Source organism: Parasteatoda tepidariorum, chromosome 1 (genome assembly GCF_982258835.1).
Source record: "Parasteatoda tepidariorum strain Cologne lab strain chromosome 1, Ptep-v5.0, whole genome shotgun sequence".
Taxonomy (NCBI): Eukaryota; Metazoa; Arthropoda; class Arachnida; order Araneae; family Theridiidae; genus Parasteatoda; species Parasteatoda tepidariorum.
In genome coordinates, this window is record NC_141755.1 from 8271878 (window position 1) to 8295234 (window position 23357).

A 23357-nucleotide genomic window follows, 5' to 3' on the forward strand; every position below is an offset into this window, starting at 1 on the left:
ACATACATAATGATTTAATTAAATGTAACTGAAATGACAAAAAAAATTAACGTATGCCCATCCAAATAAAATACAAACATTGGAAGTAAAGAGGAAAAACAAATGAAACAACTACTTACTGTTTCTCTATCTCCCCGAAAGCATGCATCAATAATGTAATAGCAGAAAAACAAAGGCCATTCACATTCAATATTTTCAAAAACTTTTAATTCCCAGGGTTCATAGTACAACCTTTGAGAGTCCTGCATTAATAAAAGATAATTAAAAGAAAGTAAAACTCTATAAAATACATATAAAATTCTTATTAAAAAAAATAATCATTACAAAAATTTTGCATTTGAATCACAAAACATTTATAAAATATAACATAAAATACATTTTGCAATATAAAAATTAACATACATTAAAGAGAGAGAGAGATCATGTAATTTTAAAAAAAATCTATAATGCATTAAATTAAACAAATTTTTATTGCTCAAGAAATCAATAACAAAATTATTCTTTAATGTGTTTTTCAGATTGGTATTTTGAATTTTAAAATAATAATTGATAGTTGAATAATTATTATAATTTTATTGTTATTATTTATAGATTATTATAAGTTTAATAATTGAATAATAATTTTTTAACTTTTAAGCATAACTTGGACATATAAAAACACATAAACAAAGGGAATAAGTTTCTAACACAGATGATAGTGATAGATGGAAATAGGCTACAGATAAATTTAATCCATGAGTTTAATCACATTTTTACAACCCTGTTTACCTATTCAATATAGTATTTTAAAACTTAAAATGTGAAAAAAAATCAATCAACAATTTTTTTAGGTAAAATGTAAAAAATGGGACTTTTATTATAATTTTTTTTAAATTCTAACTGCCCTTTTAATTACAGTTTCTCAAAAACTAAACTACTGGTTTAATTTTTTTTAATGTAAAAAAGTTACACGCATAAATATAATACAAAAATTACCTTACATTTGTGTTGCAAACTTTATTTTGAAATGAAATGCTTCATTTGAATTAAGAGCATTATTAAACATTTAAATAATAAAAAATAAAAAAAAACATGATTGAAAAAGTAACATTTAAAACCATAACAACTAATATTTTTCTTTAAAAATATAAGGCAATATTGAAAAAAATTATATTCATTTTTAGAGATGGGTATGATTTTTCCTTTTGTTTTCATTGTTTAAAAATTATTATGAATCATCATAATTTTTAACAATAAACACCAAATGTAACTAAATAAATAAAAAAATATAGCGCTACAATACAATTTGCTTATGAATACATAAACTTACTTCTTTAGCAGTTTTATATCCATCACGCAAAAATCTTCGACATCCATATTTTCCCTAAAATTTCAAAGAAAATCTTCAGTAAAAAAAGATCCTATAATGCATAGCCAAAACAGTCTCAAACAAATCAAAAAATTCTTTTAAAACTAGCAGGAAAATTTTTTTTTGCAAGCATTTAAAAATTATGAAAGTAAAATGATAAACTTTAATTGAAAATAAATAAAGAAATTATGTATAGTAACAACAACAAAGAAGATTTAACTGCTTTTTCTTTGATGACAGAAAATAAACTTAAAACACTTTAAAGAAGAAACAAATTGTTCAGAATATGACTTATAAAGTGAATTTAGATAAATCGTATTGATTGCACAATTGAATAATTTTAAAAATACTATAAATGTTTCTGTCAAACAAAACTCTTAGATTTTATTTTACGAATACAAAATTTTAAAAAAAATACCATTGAAAAAAGATTTAACAAACTACAAAACCAGAACAAATAATATAAAAATATTTTATTAAGTAAATGTTACCCTTAATTTTTCTTCAATAGTATCTCTTGTTAATTTAATTAATTCAGGATTTTCAACAGCAAATGCTGGAAATCCTATCACCGAAAGCAAGGCTGCATCAACTTCCTGCAAAATGAATAGTTATTAATCGAACTATAAACTGAATTTAATATATTTTATAGATTTTTGTATATACCTCACAATATAAAAACAGCCAATTTAAACAGAAGTTAATTAGTTAAGTTAAACTTTTAGAAGCAACAAAATGGTTTAACTAACTTTAGAATTCGACTCTCTAGGAAGCATGGATTGTAATACTGCCTATAAACAAATAAAAAAAAAAATTAATTAGCTTCACAAATAGAAGCAATTTTATAAAATAATAATGTACAAAGAAATAAAAACACTTATTCAATCAATACCTTAAATGACCCTAACAAAGAAGTAGAAATCATTTTAATTTTTGGTAGTGTTCTAGTGTTTTTTGTTCGAAACACTAATAACTTAAATTAACTTGTAACCAACTTAACAAAACTATAGCAAGTTTTTTTTAAAAAAATTTAAGCTTATTTTAACATTGAGATCAGGGTTAGCAAGTTTTTGACAATTGACGGTTTTATCTGGTTTAAACTGTCATGTCAAAAACATAAAATTTTGGTGTGAGTAAATTTTTTGCTAATACAAATATGAAGAAATAAATAAACACACACATAAAATATAATCATAAAATAAATTACAATCAATTATGTTCTTGAATTATTTTGACATAAAACTTTTTTTTTGTTTTGCCAACTGCTGTGAAAAACCCAAATTTTTGGTATTAAATAATTATAAATAAAAATGTGTAAAATTGCAATTTCGTTAATTTTTAATCACTGAAAATAAAAATACAAAAACAATAATTTTTATGAAAAAAACACTTAATCATCTTATTTATTATAGCTTATTATTTATATCAATTTTCCTTCACTCCCATTTCTCTTATTCCTAAAGCATGTAATTATAAAAAAATAGTGAAGCCCTTTGTACTGCAAGTTCATTTTTCAGTTTTATATAAATAAGAATGAAACCCGAAAATTTTCTTTGAATTGATGTTGCGCTGCATGGACATAATAAAATAACATATAACATATTATACAAAAAATATAAATATTTAAATATATATTTATATTTTTTGTCATTTTTGATTATTTCATGGAACATAGTCATGATTTACTGGAAATATTCATGTGTATATAAGGAGGAGTGCAGAGAATTCTGAGCCAAATATTTCCTCAGAACAAAGTATTTATAGATCAAAATTCCCCAATTTTTTTTTTCTTTTTAGTGCAATATAATTTTCATTTTATCATACTTAGTGCTTAATATAGTTAGTTTATTGAATTCTTTAAAATAGTGAAGGTACACAAAACAGAGCACCTCTACTTCAATTTTCAGATAATTAAGGAAAAAGTAACACAAAGTATTAAGACAAAAGAATAACATTAGTCTTTTTTGTTATTCCATGATATAATTAAAAGGAAAAATATCTTTTCTTAATTAATTAAATACTTTTTAATGAAAAAAGCGTCCTAAATTAAGTAATATTGTTAATTTATTAGCATTTTTATACTCATTAATATGAAAATTTATGAAACAGCAATATAACTGTATCTCTATTACACATGAATTTAGAATTTGCGAAAGCAAATGCAAATACATATTGGCAGCATATCTTTTTGGCATGGTTTCCAAGACCCTGTCCTTTTAAACTAGAGAACTCATACGCACTTTCAGATTCCAATGCATTTTCTTTTTAATTTTAAAAAATTATAAATGAAATTGATAATATTAGTATGCAATGAATAACAATAATCATTTTATGAATTTAAGAACAACTGCATTATGGAAAAAACAAAATAAATTATCAGCAAAGCGAATCTATTTAGCATTAAATAATAACCATTAAAAAGCAAATCTAATTTTGACTTACATGGCATTTTTGAGCCTCATCTGCAAGAACATGTATGACTGATGAGGGTCCACCTCGTCCACCAAACAGATCTAATTCATTCATTGCTTCTAATGCTGCCTAAAAATATAAAATATTTATAACACGCATATTTTTAAAAATTACACGTACAGAAAAAAACATATAAATTTACTATGATTTATTTATAATGTAAGCATTAAATTGCTTTTATAAAATACTTTGTAAACATGCTTATACAGTGCAGCTTTTAATTAATGAAAATTATGAGAAAAAATAATTCTAAAAATAAGCCCCTGTGATAAATTATTTATATTTTTTATAAAACTATGATGCCTTAAGTTATAAAAAAAATCTATTAAAATAATAAAATTATTACTTTTAATATTCAGAATAATTATAGATGATAAAAATTATTAATTATAATATTAAAGTAAAGTAATCTAATGTTATAAATTGCTTCAAAGCTGTAGCTACAATTTTCACAACTTCTCTCTTACCTGCGATTACAAGCATTTTGTAAACAAGATATACAGTGATTGATTTATAAAGTAACAATATAAACAAAACTTTAAAAGCCAAGCTTTCAGCTTCCTACATTACTTAGCTTTTCGTAAGATTACATGTTTATTACCTAAATGGGAAATATTTTGCTTATAAAAAAATGAAAAGATTGAAATATTTTTTTAAATTAAATAAGATTTAATATATTAATTATTATAAAATAATCTAATTTGATATTCTTTATACATTTTTTGTAATAAATTGAAAATTCCTCAATCCATGCAACTTACAATAGATGAATGGAGCTGTAAAATTCCCAAGGAATTCTAACTAAAAGAAATCATAATGTCACCTTGAAAAATACCCAGTTTAAAAATGGGTCCACAATATGCATGATCGGATTAAGAAATGGGAAAAATATTAAAAGGTCAATGACAACCAGAATGTAACGATAATACTTTCATTAAAAACATGCATTTTAGCACACATTTTTTTAAAACTACATGACTATGGAAATTGTGAAAAAATATACACCTGCTTTACTGTTGAGATGTAGAGTTTAATTATACAAAAGTTGAAAGTAACGATATTACAGTACATGTGATAACTTCACTCTGGTACATCAACTTCAGGTTTTGAGCTAACCTTTTCTAAAATAAATTCTAAAATTAAGATTGCAAATCAGGAAATATGGAGGACTCCTCCATCTCACTTCTGGTATTGTGGGAAAACTCCTGGTAACGCCCTCAAAATAGGGAGTGATAGAGCTGTCCAGAGTGCTATCAGCAAGCTCATGAGTGGACATATAGGGAGCATTACATATATTGATGGGCAGAAATCTTATCGTGTGTGCACCTCAACAGAGGACAACCCAGAACATCTCCACTGCGTGGAGGACCTTATAACTACACCTCTAATTGTCTATGACTTTTTGAGGATTCACGACGTCCTGGACATGGTCCAGCTTGCAACTAGACCTTGATGAATAAGCCACACACACATTTGGCAGAAAAACACCAGGTTTGAAAATCTGGAGGGAAAAAGTCTTAGATACACCAAAAAAGGATCACATGATTTATAATCAGATTCTTTTTGAGAAACTATTATAAATTCATGGTCACTAGACCCTTTCCATGGATTCTGTTTTTTTAAGTCTCAGTTAACCAACCGGGAAAGAAAAAATATAATATAAAAAACTGCCAAAGGAAAAATTCTGATACTACACTTGACCAAACAGCTATATGAATTTTTTTAAAGATTAAAATATCAAAAACTTCTCTCAATGTATGAAAAAGAATTTTTATACGATTAAAATATTGATATTCTCAATCTTGTCTATTTATTGAAATATCATTTATTATTCTTTTTCTCATTTTAACTGCCGTAACGAAAAAACTATATTGCTATTTCTGGAGAAAACATTGAGACATTACTTAAATGACAAACTATGAAATAAGTATCACTGAAATTATTTGCTCAAAATTTTTTAATTGTAACGGGATTAATAATTTTTAAAAAAATTATTAAAAATACTTGCTGATTTTGACTTAATATATCTATTAAAAAATATCATTCTATAATATTAACAGTTTTTTCGCTGACATTTAAATGAACTTTTACTTGTAATTAATAAAAGTTTTTGGCAAAATATGCATAAGAAATGCATAAAAAAATTATAAAAACCTTAAAATATAATTTAATAAAAAAAATAAAGATTTAAAATATAGACAAGATTTTAAAAAGAATAAACCAACAACAGAAACAATAAAACAATGCAATTGAATACAGCCAAAAGTAAGAAATGTAACTAAATTCAAAAAGACAATTTTTATAAGATACTTTTACTTCTTATACCAAAAGCAAAAAGAGATAATGTAAAAATAATTAACTAAGAAACATACTTACTGTAATTCATTATTCTTAATTTATTATGAAGAGAAAATAAAAGCATAATTCCTGCACCAGTAAACATTAGTATAAGCATGATCAAAATACAGTAGTGATAGCAATGGCCCCATTCACGATTATAAAGGAATATAATAAGAGGGCTAGGCAGACTGCCTGCATATAAGAGATTATCCTGTGCCTAGGACAGCATTTAAAGTGGATGTAATAAGTTACACTTAATCTGTGGTGAATTCTTCCAATTTTAATTAAAAATCTTGATGGCTGGAATTGCTACCATGACTGTATTTAATTAATGCTATTACATATGTCATTTTTCATTTCAGTAATCTTTATGTCTTAAGAAAATGACAAATAATTACTTTAGCCATGCCAATGGAGCTTGCATTTAATTCAGGGAGACCATGGTTAGTTTTATCTCCTCTTTCCCATATTCCATAATCCTGTTAGTAAAAAATAAAAGTAAAAAAAAAAAAATTAGAAATACTTTAAAAAATTTTTTAACTGAAAGTTAAAGAGAAATTTAAAGGAACTTACAGGAATGCAGTATGAAGATTCAATATAAAAAACTAAATTTTGAATGAATGCAACTTCATCTAAGTTAAATATTATTTGTAAACCTGAAATAAAAAAGATATAAGCTATGTCACCATTGAAAAAATTAAAAAGTGATAAAATTGAATGAAGTAAATTAATGCATTTACCTGAAGCAGTCATCTGAGCTAATGTGAGCAAATATAATGAAGTTGCATCCAATTGCAAATGTCCCCATCCACTGTCTGATACAACAGTTGCACCAGTGTTTGAGCTATACTTAGCATGCAAAGAATCAAATTTATTTTGTGTTTCTTTGAATTTTTCTAATTTTTCTTTCTGTTTCATCATTGACATAAGAAGTCCTCTCATCAACTTTACACAACTCTAATTACATGAAAAACAAAATAGCATAAATATACATAAATTTTAAAGATCCTATCTTTCAAAATCATAACAAGCTACAAACCAGAGGCATATACATGGATCACAGAAAAAAAACTATCCAACTTTTTGTGAAGAACTATGATGATACAAAAATACTTCTGCAACTTCTGTTAAATGTAGTTTGTCAATAATATTAGATATTAATATTTATTCATTCATGTATCAACTTCATACAGATGAAGAAATAAATTTCACAATTAAAATTAGCACAATAGTCGACTGCATTTTTAATAAAAACCATGATTCTGGAAAGTTCTATAAAATTAAAATCCCAAATTATAAATAAAATCTTAAATACATAAAAATCCTAAAATATATATAAGTTAAATGAATAAACAATAATTAGAAAAATACAATATAAAAAATTTGAAAATAAGTAAATATATATACCTGTTCCAATTCATATGTTTTAGCACGATCTTCATCCAAATCTGCATTTTTCTTGTAGGCCATAGAGAGGGCCCATACTGCCATAATAGAATAGACACTATCCCGAACCCAAGCATGATCATTACGAGATGAAGAACGAATCAAGCCAGTTACTGGATTCTAAATATAGGACATGAAAAAATAAATAAAATTAAATTTTTAAGCATAGGATCCTTAAGTTAAATTAACTAAACACCAAGGCACCAATATGAAATCTATATGCTGCCTAACATAAGCAACAATTTGAATACAACTAAAATTCAAAATATTAATACTTTTTTCTGGGCGTGAAATATAATGTCTGAGTGTGTTTACTTAAAACTATCTTTCTATAAAATTACGAATATTCTGTGTGTGTTTTTATAACCATCACTATCCTTCTAAGTTGTTTCATTCTTAAGAAATATTGAAGGAAAAATTTGCCAAGTGAAAGTGCACTGGAAAAATTTTTAATTTATAAATAAATATAAGTCAAATACCTAGATATGTATAAATTGTTTGGAACAATAAATGGTAAGATACATTTTTTCCATGGGTAAAACTTTTACCTCAGTCTATTTATATATTGTGCAAGTTATATATTGCATCTGATCTTAAGAAATCATATGTTAAAAAATTGACACATCATATGTAAGATTGACCATCTCTGATGCCCTTTATCAAAAAAATATTACACTTTTGTGGTTATTTAAAAGTGAAATAGTTCAATATTGTTATACATAAAGTATATGATTTAAGGATTGCAAAAGAAAAAACATTGATTATAAAATTTTTGTTAAATTAAAAAAGTCTACTTTTATAACCTGTGACACACAATATTTATATAATAAATAGTTTCAGAATAAACTCAACACTAGAAAGTATTGAGTGGTCTGGAAGAAACTAAAAAAAAAATTATAATAGACACAAAAGCCTTTATAATAGACAGCCTTTATAATAGACAGCCTTTATAATAAAAGCCTTTATAATAAAAGCCTTTACAATAAAAGCCTTTATAAAACTTTATAATAGACACAAAATCAAAGGAAATTTATTAAAATGTAAACAGTAAAAAAATCAATAAAATAACCAGTTGACTTATTTAATCATAACTTTATTAATTTTCTTTACATAGAAAACATTTATTAATATTATTAACTAACTGTTCACACGTAATAATTGTCCATTCACAGACAATTAATAATAATAAAAAAAATTTCTTCTTATAACTTTAAAAACTTTCATTTAAAAAAAAAATACCTGAATGAACGAAACTTAGAATTAACTCTGAATCCCACTGAGTATTTAATGAATATAAAGCTTTACAAATATTTTAAAAACCCTACTGATAAATTCACTATAGCTGCTGAAAAATATTATAAAATTACAGACAAAATATCTTCTATTTAAATTATTAGCATTATTATTTTTGATTAAATTTTTATGACATTTTAAATCTGTGTCTCCGAATTCATTTATGTAGTTTATAAATCTTATGACTTGTTTTAAAAAATTGATAAATAGGAGTTGCATATTAAGCTACAGTAAAAGAAATCATAAAGAAATATGGAATCATTATGTAATAATTTTTAACAAGACGATAAAAATTTGTTATAAATTACAAGAATATTTAGAGCAAATGCCATCAAAGTGGTTTATAAAATCTATTCTATTATGTTAGTGAAATTCCATTTGATACAGCTGCTTTTGTTCTAAAACAATGAATATTATAATAAATGCTAAAATACAATGCCAATGTGAAATATTTATTAAAATTTGCAAGGTCTCAATTATAAATAGGATAATATATTTTAAAACTTCTTTAATGCATTGGTACAACTTATTAAACATGACCTTGTACAACCTTGCATTAAATGTGAATTAGAAGAGTATGAAAAAATAAACATTTCCCCATAAAAAAACACTAGAATACTTTACCTGATTGTCCAATATAGTCCTGTGAACTAATCGTTGATAATAGTCTAATCGAGCACCGGAATTACTTCGACTTCTCATTTTATCTCCCTTTTTGGTCGTTTTAAAATAAATAACAAATTCTACAATGTATTATTCTAAGATCATATCAGTAGAGTGATTTATTACTTTTTACAATAAGTTTATAGTAAGCTATAAAAACACTAACATTAAATTTAATTTTATCATGAAATAGTACATCCATTACTAAGCTAAAGGAATTTCATGATGGAAACATGCGAAAGTAAACAAACAGACGTCCTTTACTAAAAATTATAGGAAAAAAGCGCATAGATAAAAACGAGTGATCAAATTCAAAGTTGACTGATTAAAACCTAGCACTTTATAAACAACAAATAATGAATTTTAATGAAAGAAATTTTCTGGAAGAAAATAAAGTTAGAATTATTTTGTAATTTTTCGGGAAATTCCTTTAAAAAAGTTGTTTGATTGAAACTGTGACGGAATTTTATTTTATCACAATAACTTCAACTTTCATTTTAAAATCATCACAAACTCCTTGACCTGACTTTTCTTTGCTGGTCTATCGTGATTAAAAAAGTAATTACAAATTATTTTATAAGCTTCAAAAAACTTAATCATTTTTGAAAATTGTCTTTGCATTTCAATACGTAAAACGTTTTTAGCTTTATCCATTTCTAATTTATGATTGTTTATGTATTGTAGATTGTTCCAGAATGGGACAGCACTGGGGTGAACTAGCGAAAATTCGCCGAGTTGTTCATTTTCGAATATCTCCTTATGAGCAAAAAATTTTTGCTGGTTTCTTTTCTAAAGGAATTCCAAATTTGGCCCGAAGATTTCGGAGCCAAGTTTTTTACGTAGCTCCACGTAAGTTATGTTTTAAAACGTTTTCTGAACTAACTTTTTAATAATAAATTTTTAAAGGTATAGTTTACTGATATTCGTTTTCGCAAATATCGTTAGGAAATGGAAAATATTGTGTCATACAGGCAATGGTCTACAGTATTCCCTATCGTGATCTTTTGCGCCAACTGCAATCGCTAAGGTGCCAAATTTTAAACTTGCAATTTTTTTTAAAAATACATGTAGATAATTGAGTTTCTCGCGGGCCGCTGCCCAGAAGTTGCCAAGACTTTTTGCGATTATTCTGCCACAGATCAGGATACGTAAATCTCCCGAGAGAGAGCTCTGTCGTTTCATTTTAAAAATACTCAGTGCTAAATAATCTCGCTACAGTATGGCCTAAGTGACCGGTTAGGCTTACCAGATCGCACTAAATGACCAAACTCATGAACAGGGTTTGCATGGTACTAGCACCTTTTCCCACCTCAATTAAGGACTGGAGTGACTGGCGCTTCTTTACTCCCATGGTGTTTCGGCATCATCTAGGCGTGATGTGGAAGAACATTCTTCATACAAACTTAATGAAAAGTGAATTTTTCTACTGCGTCATACTAGCAATCTGCAAGAGTGTTTCATTGCGAATCGAAATGTGTAATTAACCCAGGATTTGTTTTTTTTACGGGTATACAAAAGCGAAATTTTAAGAGGCGGGGAAGAAAATCTTAGAACTTGCTTTTTTTAAATTATTTTGTGAAACTGCAGTTTTTCCTAAAGCAGGGTTGGGTTTTTGACGTCAAAAAGTGGTTTTTGACATGACAAGGGTATAATACTGGTTTAAACCGTCAAAAATGTCAAAAACTAAAGTTTGTCAAAAAAATATATAAACTTCAAAACTACCAACAGTTGCCATGCATTATATTGAAATTTAATTATACTATAGGTAATCAGCAGGTTTTAAAATATTTTTTAATTGAAATTAAGGTAAAATAACAGATTTAAAATCTCAGAAATTTATATTCAAATGCATGTGCAGAAAAATTTTGCACAAAATTTTTTTAAATATTTATATTTTGAAAAAAAAAAATTTTTTTTTTTGATACTTAAGAAAATTAAAAGTTTATTACCATGCATTTTTGACATATAAGGAACATATAACCAATATTTATAAGGAACTTACAAGTTATGTTGTATAAATACAAACTTGATACAAGTGTATGAAAAAAATTTTTAATGTTATACCGAATATCTTTATTATCCAGTGTGTTAATTTGAATTTAAAAGTAGTTATATTTGTGAATAATGATAAATATAATTCATATTGTTTATTATATTTATTTATAATTATTACACTTATCATTTTAAAACAATTTTTACCTCTTAATTTTTTTTTCTCCACTTGTATTAAAAATACAAATAATGCATATCTTGAAAGCAAGAAGTAATTATTCAACAGCTGAATATTTAGATATTCAACAAAACTATATAGTATTCAGCAAAATGAAATTCACAAGTATTTGGATAAACTAAATTTTCAGTATAGTAAATGAATAGGCTGAATATACTGTAAATCGACACTAACTACTCTGTGTATTTAACAGAAAGCACTTAAATTTGTATTGTCTTATGTTAAAAAGATTATTAAGAAGATTTAAAAGAATATTAAAAATATTTTTCTTTAAAAGATGTCTAATGTGCAAAACTGCTAATGTTTATCTTTAAAAATGTCTAATTTTTAGTATAATCTATACTATACACTAAATTTGGTTATAAATAAATTTCTTAATAATGTCACTGCAGATTTTCAATAACACATGAAAATGAATACATAATATTACAAAAGATGTGAGCTTTCAAAAGTACAAGATTTTGGTTACTATTCAAAATATAAGTGTTTCTTCAAAATTTTAAATTTATTTTTTCTAGAACATATTTAGAAACACTATCCTTTATAAAAAATATATAAATTTTATGTATTATTTAAATTTCACATATGAATATAGGTTTTTGACATTTTTGACTATGAGGTTTTTGACGTGACGGTTTAAACTGTCAAATACTGTCACATGTCAAAAACCTGCCAACCCTGTCCTAAAGTTAAGTTGGTGAAGGTACTAATTATATGTGAAGGTATAAATTTGCCCTGGACAGACCTTTGGTTTTTGGTGTTTACCATAGAGACTCTAGTGTAAAGGGGATGAGTACAAGTGATATCTTCTAGTTGGTCCTCTTCTGTAATTTTTTTTTTTTTAGTTTCTCATAGGCTGTTGCCAAGACTTTGCAATTATTCTACTTCAAATCTTACTGAGAGAAGAGGAGGATATTTCAGTTGTGCATGCATTACCATATCTAAATATATAGACTTAGCCATTTATATGAGATTTTTATTTTAACAAAGTCAGACTCGCCATACATAATTATACACTCATGCAAAATTCTACATTCATCATTTTGGTTTATTAGACCAAAGATCTTCCATAGGATCTTTTTTTAATTTTTTACCAAGCTTGTTGAAGGCCTTTAAGTTTTTGTAAGTATTCAAAATTCACATTTGTAAAGTGCATTAGCTTAATTAAAGTAAATTAGAATGCACTAATTCTTGGCCTAATACTATCTCTTGAACCTTTTCATGATATCTATTCTTTGATTAGGTGACACATAATTTTTAAACTGACTGTTATTTTAATTAAATATTAAGCTTTAAAACAAAAGCTATTACAATTTACAAAGACTTCGTAAAATATTGAATTCAGTGAGCTATGTTCCTAACAGTTTTCTGTGGAGGTTATAGTTATCCTCAGTAATAGTTACTTAAACATATGTTTAATCTATCGTGGAGAAATATGAAAATAACATTTAGGTGTGGAATATACTTCCAGTTTTTAGTATGACTACAAAAAATGCAAAATTCTTAAATGTCAGAAGTATTAGGTGCCACCATGATTATGGTGTGGAAAGTAACATGAAAGGTTTTTGCTGAAATATTACGTACCAGCTAAAATGTTATTCTGTTGTCTTGGTCACTTAATGCGACCCAAGAATTTATCCCCGACTATGTGTATATATTTTTGAATTACATGTAGGGCGATTTGAATATTATTTAACTGCAAAGACAGGATAAGACTATAAGAAATTGAAATCCTTTTGTCAAACATTAAATTCTCATGACTAACCAGGAAATAAGTACTTATTAGTTTTAAAGATTGTAAAATGAGGGAAAATATTTACAAATTAAAAAGAGAGATTTATCTTATTTCTGCTGACAATGTTTAAAATCACCAAAGGCATAGTTACGCAATATTTGAATGGTCTGTGTGAATGTAAAAAAAATAATAAATATTTTTTTAGGTGTTTCATTGATCTGTCATGTTTAAAGTCTATGAAGAGTAATTTTTGCATCATATGATTTGATCATGTTGATAAGTAGTACTAATTGATGTTTATTTTCTTATAGCTTTTATTATGGGTTACTTGATTTATGATTGGGCTAATAAATACCATGCTGAACTTCAAAGGAAAAATCCCAAAGACTATGAAAATGATGTATAAATGTAAAATTATTGTTTCTTTTCAATTTAAATTTTTTTTTTTTTTTTATTAGAGATGGAATAAAAATGTAAAGAGCAATTTTCAGTTTCTTTTATTGTGAATTACTGTGCATACTTATTTTTAAAGTACAATTTTTTTTTTAAATACTTTTAGAAAGTAATTTTATTTTGTTAAATATATTCTTGAACAAAGAAAAACTTATTTGATTTTTAAAAATGATAGAAAACAATATTAAAATAGTAACAATCAACAATTTCTAAAGTGACACATTCTTTTTACAAAAAAAATGAACCAATTTGTTATTTTGATTTTCTTTTAATTAGACCAATAATTTCTCCAGGGCTGACTGAATTCCCCAAAGCAGAATAATAACTTCAGTTGAAAATTTTGACTATTAAATATTTTCAAATACAAAACTTCAAAATAGATAGTAAAAATATGCATTTAAATTTCCACAACATTCATTAATATATGGATTATATAATGAAGTTAATTAAAAATATTTTCAAAAAAGAATAGAACACCATTAAGTAATTAAAAAGGTTTATTTCAATATAATATTTACAATATATATAAAAGACAAGCATTTAAGTTAATACATTTATTCGAAAATCTACATAACAGTATCATGAAATCGAAAGTTATCAGAAACTATTTTCCAAACATTTCCATTTGGACCAGATTGGGTAGTGAGCATAATGGATTCAGTAAATAACTTAGATGTTCTTCCAGTAAATGTTATATTTCCTGATACAGTAACAAGAACAGTTGTTTGTTGAACAACTTCTTCTGTTAAAATAAATGAAACATTTTTATTATAATGTAAAAATATAAATCAGGTGCATGCATAACTAAATTAAGACACATTGTACAATCATGACTAACAAATTTTATTTAACACATGACAGAACATTTCATTAAAAAAGGAATATTTTATTCTCATGAGACCATTTGATATGCCTGTTTTGTTCAAAAGATTAAAGCAATAAAAAAAAAAGCTGAAAATGCACCATTTTTTTTATTTGAAGTAAAGAATGACAATGCAGTGAAAATATTTTTGAAAAAGTTGCAATAAATATATATATTGATTTTGTATTATTCTATCTAAAATAAAATTTGTAACTAAAATTCTGGTTTTATAATTTATTTAAAAAGAGCATGAGAGACTTGGGTTATGAAAATTATATTTTTTTATCAGATAAATTTAGATTACATACTGTTATTTTACTATTTGTTAGTAACCTTTTAATGTAAAAAAATAATTTAAAAAAATAATCAATCTTATCTCATAAATATCTGATTCAATTATATATATTAAATTATAATAAATTAAAAATATCATGAATAGAACTAGCTTTTTTTTCAACTTCCTTTAACAATTTATTTTTTGTCAATTAATTGTATTCTAAGTTAAATAAATTTCACAAAGTTGCAAATCATAAATTTAATTGACAAAAATATAATAGATAGTAAGTCAGTTGCTATCTTTTGAAAGTTATGGCCCATTTTTGTAATTATATGCGCGCCAATGTTGCATTGTTTCTTTGCAGAAACATCTGTTTTAGACTCCATAATTAAAAAAGTCAGTGAATATCAAAGCAAAAAACAGAGAATAGTGAAATATACACTTAAAAATTGATTGTTACACTCTTAAGTATGACAAAAAAAAAAAAAGGTGGACGTGAAGTTTGGCCTCACGAGAACTACTCCATACACCACACTCTCGTTCACGGTTCTGATTAAACAGAAAAGCCACTTTGAATAAGGATGTAGGGTAAACTGTTTCGTATTTAATTAGATTGGGTGTCTCATCTGCTCATATCTTACTCATTAAAAATAGTTTTACTTTTGTTTTCATAACAGCAGACATACAGTGGAGAGGAATTCTCATGAAAGCTGCAGAGTACTAAATTAATGCTGAAGATCTTGTTGATTGTGTTTTTTACAAACATGTGCAATATGATAATAAAATTAGATATTTATAACAAAACAAAGGGTTGATCAATAATATCCACAGCTTTCTTATGAAATTTTCTTTTGACAATTCTAACTTAAAATTCCAAACTTTTCAAGTGAAAAGGATATTTTTCACCATAACTTTTGAGAAAAAATTGCAAAAGGAAGTATAATTAACCTCTAGAAAGCTGGAGAAAAAAGTTTGAACTATAATATGCCGCTACAATAAATCAATGGTCAGAAAAAGGGAAATTTCTAATAAAATTATACTAGGGGGCTCCGCCCCCTGCTCGCTACGCTCGCCAACCCCCAGAACTGCTTCGCAGTTCCATTGCATATTGCTTCGCAATCTTATAAAAACATTTTAACAAATTTAAATTTTAAAATAAAAATGCCAGATATTGAAATCAATTACTTAATGAAATTTATACACTTCTCTGCCCCCTTCACAATTTGATTATATTTTCTTCATGTAGCTGAGAAATTTGGAGCTGTAGCAGAGAATATATCTCAATAAGAAATGCTTTCCCGTTTAGAATTCCGCCATTCATTTCTCTGACGTCTGCCAGAGATATTTCGACGCCTCATAGCAGGCATTTTATTTAGGCAGCAGGCACTAAATAAATAAAAATAGAACTAAATAACTAAGATATCGTTTTAAATCTGAAATCAAAATAATTGTTTGTAGAAAGTTTGTTTTGGTTTGAATATTCGCACGTTTGTTTTGGTTTGAATATTCGCACGATGCCATTGCCATTCTATTGTAACGAAACAAAAAATGTATCATGAAACTAACAATTTATCAAAGGAACTAAAGATATTGAATTCTTTTTTTAAGAAATTCAGTTCCGTTTTTTTTTATCCACTCTTATTTTTGTTTATCAATCTATTAATTCAGAAATGCTTTAAATCAAACAATGCTTATGCGAACCACCCGAAAAATGATTTGCTGAATTCTCATTGGTTGAAACTAAATTATTAATTTTATTAATTAATTAAAGGAAATTTTCAAAATTTAAGACCTTATTGCACATCTACATAACAATACCTTTAAAACGACACCTTATTTGTTTAATTCTGTTGCGTAGTTTGGGAGTTTTTAGCGAGACAAAATATTGCTAGCCTATTAATATATAGATTCCAGTCAATTCACTAATAATAGGGAAACAAGAACTATGAAGATGAAAGGAAGAACATATGTAAAATGTACATCACTGAATACTACTCAGTGATGTACAATGTACCAAAGAAAAAAAAACACCACCCTAAATAATTTTTGATCTAACCAAAATATATACTTACTTTATATATTATTAAATTATATGTTATATTACTAAATATTTACTAAACGTTTTTGCATGCAATTATCCTCGGAGAAACAAATTTTATAATTAAAAATGTAAAATTTTTAAATTTGCTTAAAAAGTTCGTGAGATATGGCAAAAAGTAAAAATAACATAACTTTGGAGTGCTCCCTTGCCAAATTATTGTGGCTATATTACCCAGATTGTGGCTCTTATTTTGGGGGTCAGAATTCTATATATATAAAAAAAAAAATTATGTTTATTCAGAGAAAGTACATTTTTGCGCCTGACTTCGCAACCTAAAATACCATCTACACTAATTAATTAGCATACTTAAGGTCACCCCCTTGAACCCTTAAGTTTGTGTCACAGAACGTGAAGAGCCGATCAGTAAATCAAAAGTTATTCAGGGTGTTTCTTTTTTTCTGCGCCCTGCACATTTTGCATATATTTTGCACCAAAGATGTACAAAAAATTATGAAATTGTGTTTAGCATCACAATATAATTTGTCAATATCAATGTTTGCCTAAGATTCTGGGCAGAATCCTGATTGATGCAGAGCATGTTCAACATTTGCTAGCTGAACACTTGCTAATAAATTTAATAAAATTTTTTTATTATTAAAAAAAAAGATAACTTTAGAGATTCAATTTTAAGTTGTGCAAACATATTTAATCTAAAATAAAAAGGTCGTTGAAATTATTAAAAAGTAAAAACACATGCAGATGCATTACATGAATGAATTATGATGCTCTCAACAAAATTTATTTTTCATTTGTTGCTAAATTTTAACTTGAAATATTCTTTGCCATTTACAGTCTTTATCATATTAATTGTCATTTGATAATAATATTTATTTAAAAAACTATTAAAATCTTAAATAGTAAATTTTAGATATTGAATAAATTTTGATTTAATTCAAATCATCAGTTGATACTGCGCTTAATGATAATTTTTCGCTTTCGCGACACTATTATAATAACAAGAACAGAATCAGTAACAGAAATCAGAAAATTATAAAAGGAATAAGTAAAGAATTAATATTTTATGTAACTTTACAAGAAATATTTACCAAACACTGGCTGAGCATCAACACATTTAATTTCTGTTCTGCTAACTGGTAAAGATTCATAAAATTTGCCTATGGCTTCTTTGGTACAATGGGGATTGCCATTCCAAACTAGTGTAGCAAGGTCCATATACAAATTTGATACAGCCTATAAAGATTTAATTATTATAGTAGCTTGTAAATTTTGTTAAAGTTTTTTATTCAAAATTAAGTGGGTCATTCTCCACAAATTGCCTATTTTCAGGTAATGACAACAAGAAATTTTTTTTCATCAGAATTTCTAATTTTTTTTTAAACAAGATACAGAAAAAGATACAACACAAGAAAAAAAAATATAGCAATTGGTCTTAATATTAAAAAAAATAATAAAAAAATTAGAAGTTTTTATAAAAATGGGAGAATAACAATAAAGAGTATTTTTCAGTTCATGTCAGTCCTTAATTGCCTTAAAAAATAACAAAATGAAACACAAAAATATTTTTTTACCCAGTTTGTAAAAACATTAGAATCAATCCTTGAGAAGAGAGTCATTTTCTCACAGAAAGGAAAATATCTTTATTTGCTTTTAAAGTTTATATTTAGAAATAAAATTGAAATAACAATAAGAACATATATTGAGAGAGAAAATTATAACACTTAATACATTTTTAGAAGAAAGAAAAAATAACTTCATAACTTTAAAAGAAGAGTCATCTCAATACTCAAGAGAACATGGCACCGAGAAGAAATCCAATTGGCAAAATCAGTTTTTACTAAGGAACTTTTATTTTATTTTATAACCATTGCTGAACAGCAGCCCCAATTTTGAATTTACAACCACTAATGTTAAACTCCGTATCCTTGCAATTTTGAACCAATCCAGGAGACAAGGATACGTCTGGATCAGTACCCCCACCAGAGGTATGATTAGTTATGGGAACATGATGGACTTTGTGAATAGTCAGATTTAACGTGCATCAGTCATCATTTACTACACTTTGCCAAACTTCGGCCGGCAGAGCTTGAATCCACAACCTCTTGGTCTTGGGCCCAGTGCCCTACCAACCAGACTATCCCGGCCTTTAACTAAAGCACTTATGGGCATTAAATTTGTAACCACTGCAGAAAGTTTTTTACTATTACTAAAAAAGCAAACAAAATCTGCCTCTTCGAAAAAAGTTTTTGTCTTTTTCGAATTCCTGAGATTTTTTTTTCTTTTTTTACATCTATGCTTTTTCTTACCAATGCTGTTTCAAAATTACATGATTTTAAATCCACACATCGCAATTCTTATTTATGTGATTCAAGATCGTACATCGTGTTTCATATGTTTATGATTTTATATCAAATATCAAGTTTTGTATTCACAAGATTTAAACTCCATTATTATCATTCATTTTCAAGTGACTTAACTATACATGAGAATTCACATTCACACAATTTTAAATTCAAACATCAAGATTCTTATTCAAAAGATTTTATAATCAAACATCGAGATTCGTATTCGCACGATTTTAAAACTAAACATTGAAATCCTTATTCACGTAAATTTGAAAATAAATATCAGGATTTGTATTAATGCTATTTAAAAATTAATTGTCGAGATTCGTATTAACTTCATTTTAAAATCAAACATGGAAATTTATATCCACGTGATTGTACAACAAAATATTAAGATTTGTGTTCCTGTGATTTTAAAATCAAACATTGTGATTTCTTTTCACAAAACTTTAAAATCAAACACTGAGATTTGTATACACACGATTTTAAAATTAAATGTAGAGATTTGTGCGATTTAAAAAACATACATTGAGATTCCTATTCACACAATTTAAATAAATGAATAAAATTTTGCATCAATATTTTATTAGAACGTTCATAACATTCTGTAAATAAATGTGTACTACAAATGCTTTTTCTAGCCTAAATTTTAGGTATTTTTTCAGTTATTTAAAAAGTATTTTTGCACATAACATTTTTTGATTTCCATTTTCAAATTTTTGGTATTTAACCAAACTCATTCCTGTAGTATAAAAATTAAGTATAAATGAGTTCTATAAAAATTAAACATCTTTTAAAGAATCTGATTTTTCAAAAAAATTTGTTAAACTGAGCTGGTGACGTAAAATTTGAAACTAGTTAACAGAATTAATCTCTGCATGCAGAAAGTTTTTCATTTTTATCTAAGTCTGCTGCTAAGTCATTTTATACAATTAACAATTTGTGTCAATCATGCTTTATGTTATTGCATTTTGTAGGTGAAACTTTAAGTTATTCACATTATACCTGTTTCATTGAATTAAAATTAATATGCACTTAATTTTATATTTTACATATGTTTAAAATAAAATTTACAATAGATATTGTATCTATTGTAAATTTTACATTTGTATTGTATTATAAAGCTATCAAATTTCATATTGATAACAAAATAGCTAAAATAAAAATTAAGGGGAAGGTAGAAATTTTTTATAAGAAGCTTAATTTATGTTCCAGAGTTCTGAATGGCAAAGTTATGGAACTGAAAATTGTTTTTGATGCAAACAAAAATATTCAAATTTTTGTAAGTGATAGAAAGTTGCATCGGTACCAGTCTAAAAACAAGATAAAAATATCTATACATACTTATAGATAAAAAGAACATTATTGCTTTCATTCTGACTAGAATATATGACATGAGGATAAAGTTTTTAATACTCACATGGCGCTTCTTATCTAATGTTTCATAGAAAAGCTTTGAAAATGTATCTCCAGCTTGTCCAGCTAACTCAACTTTTGAGCGTTTAGTATCCTAAAACAGAGAATAAGCAATTACTATAATATCGTAAACAATCAAATATCCTATGTCTACACAGGGGAATTAATTTAGGCATTTATTGTTTAGTTCGAGGTCATATTTAATGAAATTTTTAATAATTGTTTCAATGCCAAACATAAATTTCCTTGAACTATATAACATTTTGCTTAAACAATCTACTTATTGGGAAAACACTATCTACTTTCAACATTAGATTTTCAACATATTTCCCGCTTGCTAAACCTTTACTTCAACCTTATTAAAATTGTGTTGTTAAACAGATCAGGGACTCCACAAATCGATAAAAGAAAAATAAGTTTATAGCCTACTCTTTCTGCTTGGGAAATATTATAAGTAAAAATAGATTAAAAAAAAGTAATTCAAAATTCTTTTTTTATAAAGGAGATATAAATTAGTTTTTCTTGAATACCAATGCTGTATTGAAATAAAAATACTATAGAATACATGCATCAAATGATTAAATTACAGAGATATTCCAAAACAAACATGTGAAGTCATTCAAACCACTTTTTTACCTCGTAATTAAAATCAGTTTTATAGTAATATTCAAAATACTTACAGAAGACATTTTTAAATAAAATTATAAGTTTATTTGCTCACTCAGTCATCAAAATTGTTGAATTTTGAAATGTTTTGTAAATTGTTGATGATGATGATTATCAAGGATCTGTTTTGGAGCTTTTTGCAATTTGCAGCTTATAGCTTGCTCTTCTGTCATGATGCAGTTTTTTTGAAATGTTCTCACTGCATTGTCGTGAAGCAGTATTTTGTTTATTTGAAATGTGTGACGGCCAAACATTGGCCATGAAAAAAAAAAGAAAAAAAAAACAGTCAGAAGAAGCCATTTCAAGCAAGAATTGATTTCAATGTGTGCCCAACAGATTCGCACTCAATGTTGACCCACAAAAAAAAACCAGAAAGCCTCCGCAGAAGTCACTTCAAATGATTTCAATGTCCCAAGAGGTCCCCACCACAACATCCAATGTTGGCTTCGTGTGCATTTAAAAAAAATCTCTTTGGCATAGAGTTATATGTAGATGACTTCTCGGCACATGGGGAAAGACTTTTGACTGCTGGTACGCATCCAGTCGACCAGACATTGTTCGCGAAACTCATGCCGGCAATGCGTCCGGAGAGGAATTTCCACCATCTCTTCCAAGCAAATCGGGCAGGTCTCGGTGATTTGTAATACCATTCTTCAAAGGTTAACGTAAAGAGGCAATTGTGAATTTCGCTAGTTAGGCGAATCCGCAAAGCCTCTGTCACGTGACACCCTTTCCAAAACCTGTGATCGACAATAAATCCGAGCCATCTGATACCAAAGGAATTAAAGGCCAGGAATGCTGGGCTTCCGTAATCCCTATCCCTCTGAAGAAGCAACTCTCGATCGATGAGCCTCTTGAAGACGCCCTTCACCCGAGTCACATCAGAGTAGCCGACCGGATCTAGGAATCGAAGCACTGGATGCGACTCGTTCCCCAATTCCCCGACCTCCGGCTCCCCCATCAGCAACACCTCCCGAGGAAGAGTATGGACTGGAAACACCTGATCCGGTGTCAAGGGAAGGAGATTACTCACAATAAAGTAGTTTGCCATCTGGAATCGACTCTATGTCAAAAATAAATTTTACCTCGACTTGCAAACTCTTTTAACAGACAAACAAAGGGAGCTTCAGTCGTCATGATGCAATGAAATGTTCTAAAAAACTCCACGGGGCCTGAAAATGATCACCTGATGGATATCACGTGACAAAAACATCCGATCGACCCTTTCGAGATGCGTTTCCAAAAAGTCGTGCGAAAACATCCGCCAGATGCAGTTTCAAGAGTTCATGCGACAGATCACCAGATGCGCTCCCAAGAAATTGTGAGATAAACACATCCACCAAGTACACTTTTAGGATATCACCGGATGCATTTCCAAGAAGTCGTGCTACAAAACACACCCGCCAGATGCATTTTTAGGATGTCACCGGATGCGCTTCCAAGAAGTCGTGCGACAAAACACATTGGCCAGATACACTTTCAGGATATCGCGTGACAGGACATCCATTCGAAACAACATAGATCCAGAGGATGTGGCAATATCACCCAACCCAGGATATTTGAAATCTTTGAGATGGTTGAGTCACGTGGATCATTTGAAAACTTTTTAAATTTCCTGGCTCTCAAATCCTGGGGCTGGGGATTTGCAAGATGAATTGGATTCTAAGCTCATTGGCCCAAGGACATTCTGAAGATGAGTTGAGAGTGCGTCGAGACTCGAGGCTTGGCTCAAACACTCAACTCCAAAAAAAC

At 27.4% G+C, this 23357-nt stretch overlaps 3 protein-coding genes across 6 annotated transcripts in view; 1 reads left to right on the forward strand and 2 right to left on the reverse strand.

Annotated features, from left to right (window-relative positions):
* LOC107441434 (putative phosphorylase b kinase regulatory subunit alpha) overlaps positions 1–9991 on the reverse strand; it is a 36326-nt gene extending 26335 nt beyond the window's left edge. For 3 of the 4 annotated variants that reach the window (XM_071180212.2, XM_043049001.3, XM_071180213.2), the window contains exons 1-10: positions 9524–9847; positions 7568–7726; positions 6901–7117; positions 6734–6816; positions 6559–6639; positions 3791–3889; positions 2098–2139; positions 1840–1944; positions 1310–1363; positions 120–242 (exon numbers count right to left, since the gene is read on the reverse strand). In XM_071180212.2, coding sequence (XP_071036313.1) covers positions 120–242; positions 1310–1363; positions 1840–1944; positions 2098–2139; positions 3791–3889; positions 6559–6639; positions 6734–6816; positions 6901–7117; positions 7568–7726; positions 9524–9601 — 1041 coding nt within the window. In that variant the 5' untranslated portion in view covers positions 9602–9847. Of the gene's footprint in view, positions 1–119; positions 243–1309; positions 1364–1839; positions 1945–2097; positions 2140–3790; positions 3890–6558; positions 6640–6733; positions 6817–6900; positions 7118–7567; positions 7727–9523 lie in introns of all 4 variants that reach the window. The other variant, XM_016054693.4, reaches the window with a different exon arrangement.
* UQCR-Q (Ubiquinol-cytochrome c reductase ubiquinone-binding protein) lies at positions 9985–14011 on the forward strand. Its single transcript, XM_016054694.4, has 3 exons — positions 9985–10120; positions 10247–10411; positions 13839–14011. The coding sequence occupies exons 2-3, from the start codon at positions 10258–10260 to the stop codon at positions 13931–13933; spliced, it is 249 nt and encodes an 82-aa protein (XP_015910180.1). The 5' UTR covers positions 9985–10120; positions 10247–10257; the 3' UTR covers positions 13934–14011.
* Positions 14012–14459: 448 nt separating this feature from the next.
* Nxt1 (NTF2-related export protein 1) lies at positions 14460–21734 on the reverse strand. The gene is made up of 4 exons (XM_016054688.4): positions 21620–21734; positions 20944–21033; positions 18267–18411; positions 14460–14722 (listed from the first exon to the last, which is right to left on the reverse strand). The coding sequence occupies exons 1-4, from the start codon at positions 21626–21628 to the stop codon at positions 14547–14549; spliced, it is 420 nt and encodes a 139-aa protein (XP_015910174.1). The 5' UTR covers positions 21629–21734; the 3' UTR covers positions 14460–14546.
* Between the last annotated feature and the right edge of the window lie 1623 nt (positions 21735–23357).